Below are 14,935 nucleotides of genomic sequence, written 5' to 3'. Positions count from 1 at the left end.
GTGAGGTTAATTACACGGGTCTGTTCTTTGTTGGCTGTCATTTAAATGGCTCGTGCGATCGGTGTTCATCTTTCTTCATCCAACAAAAAAGAGGTCGGTTGTTGTCAATGGGAATAAGCGTGATGGTTTTTTTAATGCTCCAGCGTCCTAACAAGCTCCCAACTGTCCTTCCTTCGGTGTGCGTTGTTTCTTTTCTAACATTTTATATGGCACCGCACACAACATGCTTGTTAATTTTAGAAACAAGTCCAATTCATCCCTTTAAATTTATCATAAAGTCTGATTTTTCACCCCCTAACTATGAAACCACGAATCTTAACCCCCTCATCTCTGGAACCCGTAACCCCTTACATGGCTTCACATGTCATTTGGGGCTGTGATCCACATATCATCCTCTAACATATTTTCTCCCCCCTCTTTCTTCTTCCTCCATGTTCTAAGCTTTTGTCGTACCTATCGTCGCCGGTAGCCACCCCGAGCTCATTGTCATCCTCAACACGATATGCTCCAGAACCTACTCCCAGGATCAGCTCGAGCTCTCCCCCGTCGCTACGGCAGTGGGTGTGTCTACATTTCCTTCGACAACGTTATCCCCATCTTCATCTGCATCCCATCCCCCTCAGTGACAGGTTCAAGGGTTGAATGAGACTTGTTCATTCATTTTACCACCTCACATTATCAAAGGGGCATGGGGCTGCGCATTTGATGTACCTTGGCAGGCAAGAAGCATTATGAAAAGGTACCAGAGAGGGATAAAATGAATTCCCTGTCTATATGAGGCCACACCAAATCGTAGCGAGCAGAGCGTATGTAATGCTAGCTAGGCCAAAACATTCATTGAAGAGCATCTGCTGCCCACAGCCTACTTCCCTCATATCATCACCAATTGTTTCCCTTTATTCCGTTCCCTTCTTAGCCCAAAATCCCTTCTTAGCCCAAAATCCCTTCTCAGAGAGATTTCCTTCTCAGATTTGTTCCCTTCAGGTTCCTACACTCTAACAACATTCCCTTCCCTATTCCTTTCTCCAATAAACTTTCAATATTCTATCATTTCCACGTAACTGTCATAACACATACAATACGACTACAATACGTGATATGTATACACTATACATGTATTTTGTACGTAAATGATCATACATTGTTCCTCTCTTGCTACTCTCTCTCTCCATCTTCTCTCTCAGCTGAACATAGGCAACAGCAGCAACTCCTCTCTCTATTTTTCCCCACTGCACAGAACTCGCCGTCAAGCCAAATACTGGCACACCACCACCCAAATCCTCTGCGTTCCAGTGGGGATCCACCGAGCTCGAGCCCTAGAAGTTGGAGGAGCATCGCCGTGCTTTTCTCTAGCTTCTCCTGGCTAATCTCACCTCCCCCCCCCCCAGCAGATCCAGAGTGTCGTTGCCTTCTTCTCCATCTCCAGTGCCTATTCCGCCACTTCGCCGGTCGCGCGCACCATTCCACCGAGGTGGGCCAGGACCGCTCCGGCCCCACCGACGCTCCTGGAAGCTCCTGCATAGCGCCTTGAAGCTGGTGCACGTGGTCACTTGCTCTTCGCCGACCTCTAGCCATGTCGCCGTCGAGCTCCCGAGCTGTCGTGCCACCCTTACTGCCGTCGACACATGTAGCAAAAATGGCTCTATTAGGCTATGATTATGATTTTTTTTATTAATGAAAACATAGTCAATGGGACTAACATGCTTGTCAAGCGAAGATGAAGGTGATCAAGATGAAGAGAGCAATGAAGAGGATGATCAAAGCACATCAAGTGATGAAGAAATTGATCTCAAGATCTCCAAACTCTTCTCAAAACTAGAGAAAAATATGAAGATGATCAATACCAAGATTGATTATCCAATCATCATTAAAGACTTGGTCAACACAATTGATCATATAAAAAATATGAAGAAAACCAAGAACAAGAAGGAGACAAGGGGAAGATCAAAAATATTCGTAAGCATAGAAAGATGAGTGAGCGACGATGAAGAGTCAAGCTCAAGTGATGAAAGCCTCACCATCCTCCCCTCAAAGAAAAGCTTTTCCTCAAGGGCATCATCACACAAATCATCTCGCAAGCAATCTCACAAGTGCCTTATGACCAAAGGTATGGATAGCGAGCGATGTAAGTGATGATGAATCCGATAAGAATTCCCCCTCTCAAGAAGAACTTCTTCATTTGATCAATGAGCAACAAATGGCCCTTAAGAAACAATCTAAATAACTTAAGAAATTCAATGCCCTCAATGACATTCATGCTACGTTTTGTTTCTAGTTATGAATAATTATTGAGCAAATTTAATTTGCTAAACAAGGATCATGAAGAGATTAAGGCAAATTTTGAGTGAATTGAATCTAAGACCTATTTGGAGCAATCTACCTTTCTCTTTAATTTTAAATCTAAGATGCTTCCACTTCTTGTGATGATTTAATTGATGTATCTAGCTCACTCCTTTGCAATGAGACATGTATTGAGAAGATTTTTGTAGAATCATCTAATGAACTCATTGCATAAGAGAATGACGAGCTTAAACAAGAAGTAAACAAGCTCAAGGAAGACTTGGCAAGATTAAATGGTAAAGAACATATCCAACCTACTCAAGATAACTGTGATAGCATAGTGAATAAGCTTGCGTAGGGGGTCTACCGTGACATGCTTTAAATGCCATCAAGAAAGCCACAAATTCTTCCAATACAAGCAAGTCAATAAGGAGACTAAGGAAACAAAGAAGATGATGAATCTCTCCAAAAAGACCTTCAACATCTACACCAAGCCTAACTACAAGATCAAAACCAAGAGCAACAACTACAAGCTCAAGAAGAAGGAAAATGATAAGATGGTTGCGCATATGGTTAGGAGAAAGGACTAGGGGGAGAAATGACTGGTTGTCGCCGAAAAATGCAACGCATAGGAGAAGTCGACGGCGAGGGATAACAGCGGAGCTTCACCGGGAAGCTCATTGGGGTTGGGTTCCCTCTGGGGTTCATGATGATGGTTACGGGCCGGGCATCTACACACGACGAGTAATCCAATTTGTGCGCTTCCAGATTGCGACTGGAGATGGGGGCTGGCAGAATAAAAACTGGGCGGCATTTCCCCTATTCTAGTGCGGTCTAACTGCAAGGAAAAATAGCCTAGTGCTCCTGGGCTACTTGGCACGATGGTCGGCTCACATAGGGAGCAAGGAGGAGCACCGACGGCGATCTCGACGTGATGGCGGGGGAAAATCCCATGGCCAACCTGTCGGAGGGTGAACTCCTAAAGCAGGGATCCGGAAGGACCCCCTTTGAAATTCGGCCGGGGGGATGATTCTGAATCTGTTTTGCGGGTGAAATAAATGGACGTAAATGCGATGGCGGGTGGAATGGAATGATCGAATGTAGAATGCAGTAAATGCACTGGAGGTTTTTAGACAGGTTCGGGCCGCACTGAGCGTAATACCCTACTCCTGTATGGATGCTATAAATGCACTGAGAATGTCTCTCAGGGATGTTGCTGGTTACAAGAATGTTTGTCTATCCTAGATCTTCGGGCTCCTTATTCTTCGGTGGTCTCAGCTTCTGTGCTTGTACTGAACCTCTGTCTCATTCCTTGGCTCTCAGTGTTCGAATCCGGGAGAGAGAGTTTCCGTGTCCACCAGCTCCTCTTAAATACTCGCCGGCGGTAGCGTGCCTCGAAAGGGAGGGCACAAGTTCCAAGGCGCCATAAATGGAAAAGCAACCATCATGGGCTGTTGCGCGAAGTGACGGAGGGTTGAAAACGCGCCCCCGCCCGATCTCGATCTTCATGATGTCGTTCTGCAACGGGCGCCGCGAAGAGGGCCCACCGGGCAGCCACTGAACGACCTGATCTTGTACGCCTGACACAGCAGGGCGGCAGGCGGGGCACCTTGGGCCTTGCGATGCTATCCCGAGGTGCACCGGATGACGCGGGATGGGACCCGTGCATTAAATGTCCCCATGCCCTCCTGCCAGAATGTGGCAGGGACTGACACCGAGCATGGCAGGAGCAGTTGGAAGTGACAAGCCACGTGCCCTCTTAAATGCGGCATCAGGCCTTTCACTGGTTGACACCTCACCGCTGGACCTCTGTGGGGGCCACCGGAGAAGGACTTCTTAGGCCGTCGGGGAACCGAGTGCTCGGGGGTCACTGTTCACAGCCCCGAGCACTCTCTCCCAGATATGCCCTTTCTTGGTCCTCAGGGAACCGAGTGCTCGAGGGCCGCTGTCCACGGCCCCGAGCGCTCTCTCCCGGAACTATCTTCCTTGGGTCCTCGGGGTACTCAGGTGCTCGGGGGCCACTGTTCGCAGCCCCGAGCACGCCCTTCCTAGTACTTGGCTTTTCTGGTCGTCGGGGGACTTGGGTGCTCGGGGGCCACTGTTCATGGCCCCAAGCACTTTCTTCCCGACACTTGGTCTTCGCGGATCATCGGGGAACTCGGATACTCGGGGACCACTATTCATGGCCCCGAGCACCCTCTCCCGGGATTTAATCTTCTCGTACCTCGTGGAGATGATCCCCGCGGGAGGGCGCCACGTGGCAAACTGCTGGCCTGGCCTCGGGACTCGGGGACCCCTGGTTCCTGATTCACCGACACAACCACTGCTGCATGAAGGCGGGTCACACGAGCCGAGGACCTGCTACCTAGGGGGAGAAGGAGGGGATAGGGAGGCTTACCGGCATCTCCAGGAAGGGAAAAGGCTGCCAGCAATGGAGGGATGTGCGACTACGGCATCACCAGCGGGCCGGCTCTACATCCACGCACTTCTTCCATTTGTTTGGGTGAAGGAGGTCGGCACACAGGTGGACATCGAGCTCCACGTGCTCCTAATCTGCTCACAAGGAAGAGGCGGTGATGGCGTTGCAGTGGCCGTGGTGAATTGGGCGACGATGGCATTGCAGTGGCCGTGGTGAATTGGGCGGCAACGGCGCAGACTACAGATTGGGAGGGAGGGGGGAGAGAGAGGGGAAAAGGGGATGACGTGCCCAATTTATAGAGGCAGAGGGAGCAGGAGGTGGCATCGGTGAGATGGCGCGGCATAGCGTCTCGGTTGAACGGCTTGGTGAGGCCTACCAGAAAACACGCGATGATGACAGCGAGGGCACCAGCCATCACGTACGACATGCTGCAAAGTCAAGGTGTGTCAGGCTTTTCAGTGTGTGCGCTGAGAGTAGAGAGAACATGAGAGAGAGGGTGAGGTAGTCATTGCTATCTTGAATGTGTCAGAAATCATGGCCGCGACTAAGAACAGCGCGGCGGCATGCTGGAGGAGGGAGAAGAGAGCGGGCGGCATGGGTCCCGCGTATCAATTAGGGAGAGGAGAGTGCAACGAGCGAATGGCTGGTGGGCAAACGCTTGGGTTGGCATGCATGGCGCTAGGCCGGCGAGTGGAGAGGGGGGGGGGCAAATGCTAGGCCGGCTGGGCCATGTGACTAGGCTGCGCAGAGAGAAAGAAAGAGAAGGGCGGTCCGCGAAGAAAATGAGAAAAGAATATTGATTTGGGATAAATTCAAATAGAATTGTTTGAATTTGGATTTATGTTTGGTATTAATACAAATAAGTTTATTTGAATTAGGAAAACGATTTGAACTTGAAGCCCTGGAATTTGGGAGAGGTTTGAATTCAAAGGACTTGAATTTATTTGGATTTAAGCTGAATTGAATCTAAGGAATATATTTGAATTTAAGAGACATTCAAATTCAAATCTTCACTCAAGGAACCAGAAAAACAATTAATCCAAAAATACATATGATCATCTTTTTGCAGGGTTTAATTTAGAAATTAATTCAGTGTTCTTTGGAATATTTAGCCAAAACAATACATTTAATACATACATACATGTATATATATATATATATATATATATATATATATATATATATATATTCAAATATATATTTTCTTGATTTTATAGTTTAAATAATTAGATTTTTTAAAAGGAGTGAATTTTGTTATAATTTAAATACTAAATTTGGAATGTTACATATCCGACTAGGACTTTGTCTGTTATTTCGAGGCATAATATCTAACACTTCCAAGTAGGATTGACCCTAGGATATTGCCGATATATATTTCCCCCGTTCCTTTGGGAAGGATAAACCACAACAAAAGACACTATGAATTAAAGGTTCTTTTTTTTCCTTGCAATAAGAAGAGAATTAGCGAGTTGGCTCACGCTAATAGCATAACTAGCCTCACTGTAATATTTTATCACGATAATTTTTTAATTAAAAATTAGTCTCTTTAGCTTTTTTTATGAGGTTAATGTCATTTAATTACAGAACACATAAAATTAGAATAAGAGATAAAAATTATGTTAGTGGAAGGAAAAATTATTTATGCTCCAAACTTGTACCAAAATCGTATACATATATTGGTTTGATTCGTATACATTTTTATCACCTGCCATAATTGTATGTCAGGTGTAAGCATCTTAATAAAAATCAGAATAGGTTTGGCTTACCTTCGTGTTGTGTCTTGCCTACTGCCTATATGATGTTATAGCGAAAATGATCCTATTATGTTATGATTGTGTTTTTAGTGATTAATGACAACATAGTCAGTGAGACTAACATGTTTGTTAATAATATATGTTAGTAGGTATCATGGATATAATACGAAGAAGCCACCATAGTCGGGATAAAGTTAACTGAATTGGAGAAGTCCAAGAAAGATTTTCCTCACCGGATGGTCAGGTGCTTTGGGTGTTGAACTCATTGGAGCATATTTGAAAAATGGGAGAGAGGCCTAACGACCTCACCGGAAGGTCCGGTGATCAGAGAAGATACACACCGAAGCTTTTTATTTAGAGAAGGTTGCAGCCATTGAAGTTAAAGATCAAAGCACCGGGTGATCCGATGATCAATGTGTTACACACACCAGACAATGAACATTTCAAAGAGGCAGAACGAAGTTCAACGCATCAGATGATCCGGTGATAAAGGCTGTGCACCAGAGCATTATTTCCAGAGAGGGTTGCATTGGCTCGATTGGCTGAAGTCAATTCAACAGATAGTCTGGTGATGAAGTGATGTACATAGGATACTTTCATCGGAGCAATTTATATTGAGAAGAAGAAAATGTTCGAATGGCTTAGGATAACTTACCGGATAGTCCGATGATGGAGATGAAGTATATATTAGAATGTCTGGTGTTCACAGAGGCTTGAGTGGGGTTCCAACGGCTAGTTTGTGAGAGTGTACTCACCGGATGATTCGGTGTTAACAACTTTTCTGAGTCGTTGGGTTAACGGCTAGTGGGCGGGTTTGAAGCTATAAATACTCCTCCACTCAGTTATTTAAAGTTGTGGCATGCTACTGGAGTCCAGAGAAGTTCATGTACACCTGAGAAGACATCCAAACCACAAAAGTGCTTAATATGATTATACAAGGTGATTAAGCATAAGATTAGTGAGTGATTAGTGCTTATAGGTCTAAAGAGAGTATTGCTAGGTGCTTGTTGCCTAGAGAGTGGATCAAAGAGTGATCCAACCTTGTACCAAGTGGTACGTTAGCACCTTAGAGTCTTGATGACTCGCCAGCAAGCTTGTTAACTCTCTGACTTGGTGTGGAGCAGCGGCAAGACGATTGTGCGACGACTCGGAGACCCTTGCCTTGGTGGCTCAAGATCCGAAGTGATCATGACGGCAAGAAATCGGAAGAGAGGCTAGTGGTGAGACCGTGCCTTGGTGGCTCATCCAAGTGGAGGCCTTGTCTTTGTGACTTGGTGGCTCAAAAACTGTGATCGGATGTTGACCGGGAATATATTCTTGGTGGAGCTCTAACGTGGACTAGAGGTGGCATTCATGCCATCGATATCATAGTTAAAATATTTGTGCCAAGTTTACTCTCTACATTATTTACGTTTCCGTATTTACATTTTTTCAATTTACCTTCTTAGATAGGTTGCAAACGTTTTGATCGATAGAGTAGACACACTAGATAAATCTAGAGCATATCTAGATATAATTTGATATAGATTTATCTTATATTGTTTTTAAGTCAAAATAGTTCTAATTCACTCCGCCTCTTAGGACGTCACCTATCACTTCAGATGCGACGACCTTGAGCTACACGATGCTTCTTAATCGTATTTGATATGGACTATTTAGTTTAATCTAAATGATGTTCATAATAATGAGTAATCTAGATTTTTTTAGATTAGCGTAGCAATTTTGTGTACTTGAGAATGAATTATTATTTCTTTCTCTTAAATATTAAGATAATAGATAGATAGAAAAGAGGAGAATTCTTGAAATGAAAGAGGACATGTGAAATGAGTGCTGCAAGCGTTTCATGTTGAACATTCGATCGCCTACGACCGGTGCTTTGCTTCCGTCCCCTTCCCTGGTCAACGCGGCTTCAGTATAATTCAACCGTCTCTGTCAAAGAACGCCGCGGCAGACCAAGAAATCTGCTCAGGTAGCTGTGGAAGGAATATAATCGAACAAGACGAGCGGCCGGGGGCATGAGGAGTTCACACCGGCAGCTACCATGCAGCTCGATCGATCGATCGCAAGCTAGACACTGCATCGATCGATCCTCATCTCCAACTGCTGCTAGCTTGATCGAATAGCGTGCAGCTACATGCATGGTAATTAGGGCCTGCAAGATCGATCGAAGACGACTTTCCTTTGGCTAACTGTCACCGGAAGTCAAAGGGAGACCACAAAGATCTGGCCAAGCCGGGATTACTACGATCGAGCTAGTTGTTAGTAAATAATTAGTTCAAAGTCAGTTACGTGGCCTAGCTTAATTTATTCTCCAGCTAGCTGATTAAATAGCCTGTTTTTTAACAAGAAGAGATCGAAAATGACAGGTGTGTAGTCTATGCTATCTGATGATCGATTAACCAAGATTAGATGATTAAGATCAGCAAGTCCATATATAACTTATAAATATGATCAGTGGAGACACCGGGAGGATTCCGTGAGGAAGTCTCGTTCAGTTCCGGCGACTACATGAAGACCAGATCCGCCAATCAGGGGGCTGGTGGCCATGGCTTTCTTCAATTCCCCTTCTCGAGGGGCGCGCCCATATGATCCATCCATCCTTCCGTTTTCTAACCGTACAACGTGGGCAGCTAGCTACAATCAGCTCTGACCTGACTTGACCTGGCCTTCTAGTGGAGTATTCTACTAGGCGATATGTATCCGTAAGGTGTTGTGCAGACTACTCAAACCTTTTTTTAAAAAATATAGTGCGAATATATGAACATATATATCAATATTCCATAAAGGAAAGAGCTATAGGTAAGCAAGATGACTCTAATACACATGATAGCACAAAGTAGGACTGCAATATAACAGATAAACAAGTACTGATCATGTGAACTTTAGCTGCTGAAACTGAACAGGGAGGACAGGAATTAAGTATAACATTGTTCTTAGATTTATTTTGCAACACTTGGCCCCAGGTCTCATAGAACCTGCTCCCTAAACATTGCAAAATTGCATATCACCAATTGAGTTTAGTCTAAGCCTCAACTAGCTTCAGAACATGTATATAAGTAAACTCAAAGTCTGGACAGACATAAACAGTGCTGCTGAAAGTATCAAAATCAGACCTCCAGAAGAGATTCAATAAGATCATACCGTCTACATAACAGTACCACCTCCACCAATATACTGAACTAGCATTTCAGAGGGACCAGGGACCAACTATAGCCATAAGGATGATCTGAATCAACATATCAGAGACCATATACCAGATATAGCAACAATAATGGTCTGACTAAGCAGCAGCACTGAACTAAGAAATCATATACAAGTCTGAAGCTACTTTACTTAGACTACTCTACAATTTTCAATGCAAATAATTATCATTGAACTAAAATCCCAAGCCTCTGATCAGATCAAAGAAGAAGAAAATATACTCACAGAGAGATGCAATCAAAAGTCTGAATAACAGAGGCTAGGCACGGCTCTTCAGCCGCTGTCCCAGAAAACCTATCACCCGCCGTTGCCGGAAGGGAGAGGAGATCGGAGATACAAAGCCCTACCACACTGCGACGGCACGTGTTGGCAAACCTCGGCACTGCAGCTCTGAATACCACCAAATTCTTACTTCCCAGCACCAGCCGCACCGGCCACAGCCCGACAATAGCTCGAGCTCAACTCCAGTGCATAGCCGAGAAGCAAAACACAAAATATGGAAGAGAAAACAAAAGATGTGAGTCAATCTCATGCTCTGCCCCCCCCCCCCCATAGGAGAAAGGAGGAGATAGATATAGGGGTCAAAGGAGCACGAACATCACAGGGATGAGAACCCCCTCCGATCCAGCCGCGCACCCCTTCAGCCGAGCGATTCCATTCGGATCTGGCCTCCAACGGCAGCAGGCGCACCTCCAGCCGAGCAAATCCCGCAGGACTCGGAGAGGAGGCAGCCGCCGCCAGCACCCATCGCCCGAGCTCCCTTATCCCTTCCCCTTTTTCTTTTTCTCATTTTTCCGAAACCCTAGCAGCCTGTATATATACAGAGAGCAGACGGGCCTGGGCCGAAAACGAGAAAGGGCTGGGCCAAGCAGTAGAACTCGAGGCCCAAAAAGAGATTTCTCACATTAAAATTTCCATAAAAATACAACAATCCCCACCAAAATTTTAATGTTGGAAGTATCCGGTTTTATATACAGGATTTTAGAAAAGTGTACCTTTCGGGTTTGAACATAATCCCTAGTCACATAGATTTTGACTCGAACAGACAGAGGAGGATTACACCTTGATCCTCTACCTTGGAGTAAGAGCTTCCATCCAAATGACACCCTGTACTAGGCTGCTAAGCCTTTAGTTCTCGGGTTGGACTTTATGGTCATGTCCGAGTACCTTTATTCATAAGTGTCATTTAGAGAAGTACCCGTCTTCTCTATTGTTGCGACCACACAACCACACTTACATAGGTGAATTCTCCTAGATGTCCTGTAGGACGACATCTGATGCTCTTGGGCATCGAATTCATTAAGAGCCAGCGGCTCACCCTCTCCTACAAAAGAGCAATGCAGCAAATGGGATCAATTTGCTCTCATATTCACACAGCTTGTTATCCTAGAGCCTAGTTCACGGGATCTCCGATCTCCTAGGATAGGTTACTGCCGGTGTGAACATTATCGGTGGGTAATAAACCCATTCCTCTTGATGCTGCCTGAATGACTGTTCTAGCCATTCCTTTTGTGAAAGGATCAGCAAGATTCCTTTCAGACTGAATATAATCCACAACGATTATACCCGTCTCTAGTGCATGCCTTAGCGACTTAAGTCGCCGTTTTATATGCTTCGAAGACTTCATATTGTCCTTCCTACTCTTCACCTTAACCAGAACGGTTTGATTATCGCAGTAGGTGAGAACAGCCGGAATTGGTTTATCCAATATCGGCAGGTCAGAAAGGAGTTCTCTAATCCATTCTGCCTCTACAGCTGCTGATTCTAGCGCTACTAGTTCAGCCTCCATCGTGGAGCGAGTAAGGATGGTTTGCTTAGATGACCTCCATGACACTGCTCTGCCTGCTAGAGTGAACACATATCCACTCGTAGCCTTCATGTCATCCGAGTCACTGATCCAGTTGGAATCACTGAATCCCTCTATGACTGCAGGATGGCCAGGGTAGTGAATCGCAAGGTTCTTTGTCCCCTTCAGATACTTGAGAATCCTCTCCAGTGCTATCCAATGATCATCTCCTGGGTTGGACGTATAACGACTCGACCTGCATACTGCATATGAGATGTCAGGCCTAGTTGCACTGGCCAAGTACATAAGAGAACCTATCACCTGCGAATACTTTAACTGGTCTTTTCCATGGCCTACATTTTTCTTCAGCTTAGTATTTGGATCATAGGGCGTGGCTACAGGCTTTCAGTCTATCATACCAAAACGTGTAAGCACCTTATCCACATAATGGGATTGACTGAGAGTTATCCCATTCTCGCCCTTTAGGAGCTTGATGTTTAGAATTACATCAGCTTCTCCCAGGTCCTTCATATCGAAGTTCTGAGATAGGAAAGACTTAGTCTGGTTAATCATTTCTATATCTGTCCCAAATAGCAATATGTCATCCACGTATAGACACAGAATGACACCTCGACCCCCACCATAGCGATAATACACGCACTTATCGGCTTCATTGACACAGAAGCCAACTGAAGTCAGTGTAGTATCAAACTTTTCATGCCATTGCTTAGGGGCCTGTTTGAGACCATACAGTGATTTGATTACCCTGCATACTTTACGCTCATGTCCTGTTACCACGAATCCATCTGGCTGCTGCAAATAAATCTCCTCATCCAGCTCTCCATTAAGGAAAGCGGTCTTGACATCCATCTGATGCACAAGGAGATTATGCGAAGCTGCCAGTGCTAAGAGCACATAGATAGTAGGTAATCTGGCTACAGGAGAATAAGTATCGAAGTAATCCTCTCCTTCCTTTTGCGTAAAACCCTTAGCCACTAATCGGGTCTTGTACTTTTCTATGGTACCATCGGGTCTCCGCTTTTTCTTAAAGATCCATTTGCAGCCGACCGGCTTGCATCCAACTGGGAGGTCTGCTAACTCCCAGGTTCCGTTAGTGATGATCGAATCCATCTCACTACGGACTGCTTCCTTCCAGTACTCTGCTTCTGGTGAAGCGTATGCCTCTAAAAGGTTTCGTGGTTCATCATCCACGACATAGGTGACAAAGTCATCTCCCAGTGATTTTCCCGTTCTTTGCCTCTTGCTCCTCCTAGGTTCCAGATCAGGAACCGTGTCATCAACACTCTGAGGAACATGGTGATCAACTGAAAAATCATGGGAACTAATCTCCTTTGCTCGCATCGGAAAGATGTGCTCAAAGAATGTCACATCCCGAGACTCCATTATCGAGTTAACGGCAATGTCTGAGACCTCGGAATGGACCACCAGGAATCTATAGGCTGTGCTCTGGTGTGCATATCCTAGGAAGACACAGTCGACAGTCTTTGGTCCTAATTTCCTTTTCTTCGGCAGGGGAACATGAACTTTAGCTAAACATCCCCATGTGCGAAGATAGGACAGATTCGGTTTCCTCCCCTTCCATCCTTCATAAGGAGTCACCTTTCGATTTCGAGGAGCGACCCTGTTCAGGACATAGTTTACTGTGAGAACAGCCTCACCCCACCATGAGTTAGCCATACCAGAACTTTGTAACAAGGTGTTTACCAAGTCACAAATGGTTCGGTTCTTTCTTTCAGCTACTCCGTTGGCCTGAGGTGAGTATGGTGGCGTATATTCATGGATTATGCCACTTTCTTTACAGAATTCAGAGAAGTCCTTGGGAATATATTCCCCACCTCTGTCAGACCTCAGTCTCTTTATTATCTTCCCCAGCTGGTTTTCCACCTCGGCCTTATAGATTTTAAAGTATTCTAATGCTTCATCCTTTGTTCTCAGCAAATAGATATAGCAGAACCTAGTGGCATCATCTATGAGAGTAAAGAAGTATCTCTTGCCACCCTTGGTTAATATTCCATTCATCTCACAAAGATCAGAATGGATCAGCTCAAGTGGCGAGGTACTTCTCCCCTCGACCGTATGAAACGGTTTACGGGGCTACTTAGCTTGCACACACACCTCGCACTTATGGCTCTTATCATATTTATATGAAGGAATAAGATCCATCTTGCTCAAACGCACAATTGCTTCATTATTAACATGACACAAGCGAGAATGCCAAATATCAATGTTCTTATTAGAATACGAAGAATAGAAAATATTTGCAGAGCTATCAAGAATAGAAATGCGGAACATGCCTCCGCAATCATAGCCTTTCCCTACAAACGACCCACACCTGGTCATCACTACTTTATTCGACTCGAAGACTAATTTTATTCCTTGCCGGCACAGCATCGATCCACTGAGTAGATTGCGGGTCATGGTAGGAACAAACAGCACGTCCTTCAGGACAAGAGTCTTGCTAGAAGTCAACTTCAGGCTTACTTGTCCTACTCCGCGCACTGCTGCCGAGACCCCGTTCCCCATCAGTACGGATCCACCATCTGCGCCCTGAAGAGAAGTAAAACATGTCTGATCAGCACAAATATGCCTCGTTGCACCTGTATCAACCCACCAACTAACTAGTGAATTTGCCATAAAGGCCTCAGGTACATACCCAGTAGTGGAGTCGCCTTTGCCGGAAACATCGACTGTTGCAACTGCCACATGCACTTGGGCTTTGGCAACCTTTTGCTGGTCAGGTGTCGGTCCCTTGCCTTTGCGGTCGCGGCATCTGTTGGCTTTGTGATCCAACCCACCGCAGACGTAGCAGACGATCTCAGGCTTTTTCTTCTTTTTCATAACATTAGTCTTCGGTCCGGAATAACCAGGCTTGACCTTTTCTTTCTTCACATTCTTCCCAGTATGGTTCTTGTGCTCGACAAGGTTAGCTTGAGCGGGCGCCTTTACCCCACCATAGCCTGCCTTTGACTTCTCTTCAACATTTATAGCAGCAATGAGCTCATTAAGAGTCAACCGCTGCTTTAAGTGTCGACGTGCAGTGACGAAGTCACGCCAAGAAGTAGGCAGCTTGGCCAGTATGGCATTAACCTGAAAGTTCTCAGGGAGGACACAGCCGTATTGGCCTAAGTCCCGCACGATCAGCTGTAACTCGTGGATTTGTTCCATGACTGATCTGCCATCTCCCATGCGAAAGTTCAGATAGCTTGCCACCATAAAGGACTCGTTGCCGTTATCGCTTTCTGCATACTTGTCATTCAGCTCCATCCACACTTTCCGCGCTTCCCCGAAGCCCACATAGATATCAAACAGCCTGTTCGACAGGACGGCCAAGAGACGTGCCAGAGCTGAGGCATTCGCCTTCTCCCAACGGGCCCTTAACGCGCCGAGACGCGTTCTTTCGACCTCGTCTAGCACGGCTTCCCCTTGAGGGGCGGGCGGCTCTTCAGTGAGAACCCAGAACAATCCGAGCTCCAT

The 14,935-nt window shown here is 45.6% G+C and overlaps 1 protein-coding gene across 1 annotated transcript; it reads right to left on the bottom strand.

Annotated features, from left to right (window-relative positions):
- Positions 1–13,983: 13,983 nt before the first annotated feature.
- Positions 13,984–14,935, bottom strand: LOC133909999 (uncharacterized). The gene is made up of 2 exons (XM_062352523.1): positions 14,115–14,935; positions 13,984–14,008 (listed from the first exon to the last, which is right to left on the bottom strand). The coding sequence occupies exons 1-2, from the start codon at positions 14,933–14,935 to the stop codon at positions 13,984–13,986; spliced, it is 846 nt and encodes a 281-aa protein (XP_062208507.1).

This window comes from Phragmites australis, chromosome 2, assembly GCF_958298935.1.
Source record: "Phragmites australis chromosome 2, lpPhrAust1.1, whole genome shotgun sequence".
In the NCBI taxonomy this organism is placed as follows: Eukaryota; Viridiplantae; Streptophyta; class Magnoliopsida; order Poales; family Poaceae; genus Phragmites; species Phragmites australis.
This window is presented reverse-complemented; position numbering and strand designations above follow the sequence as displayed.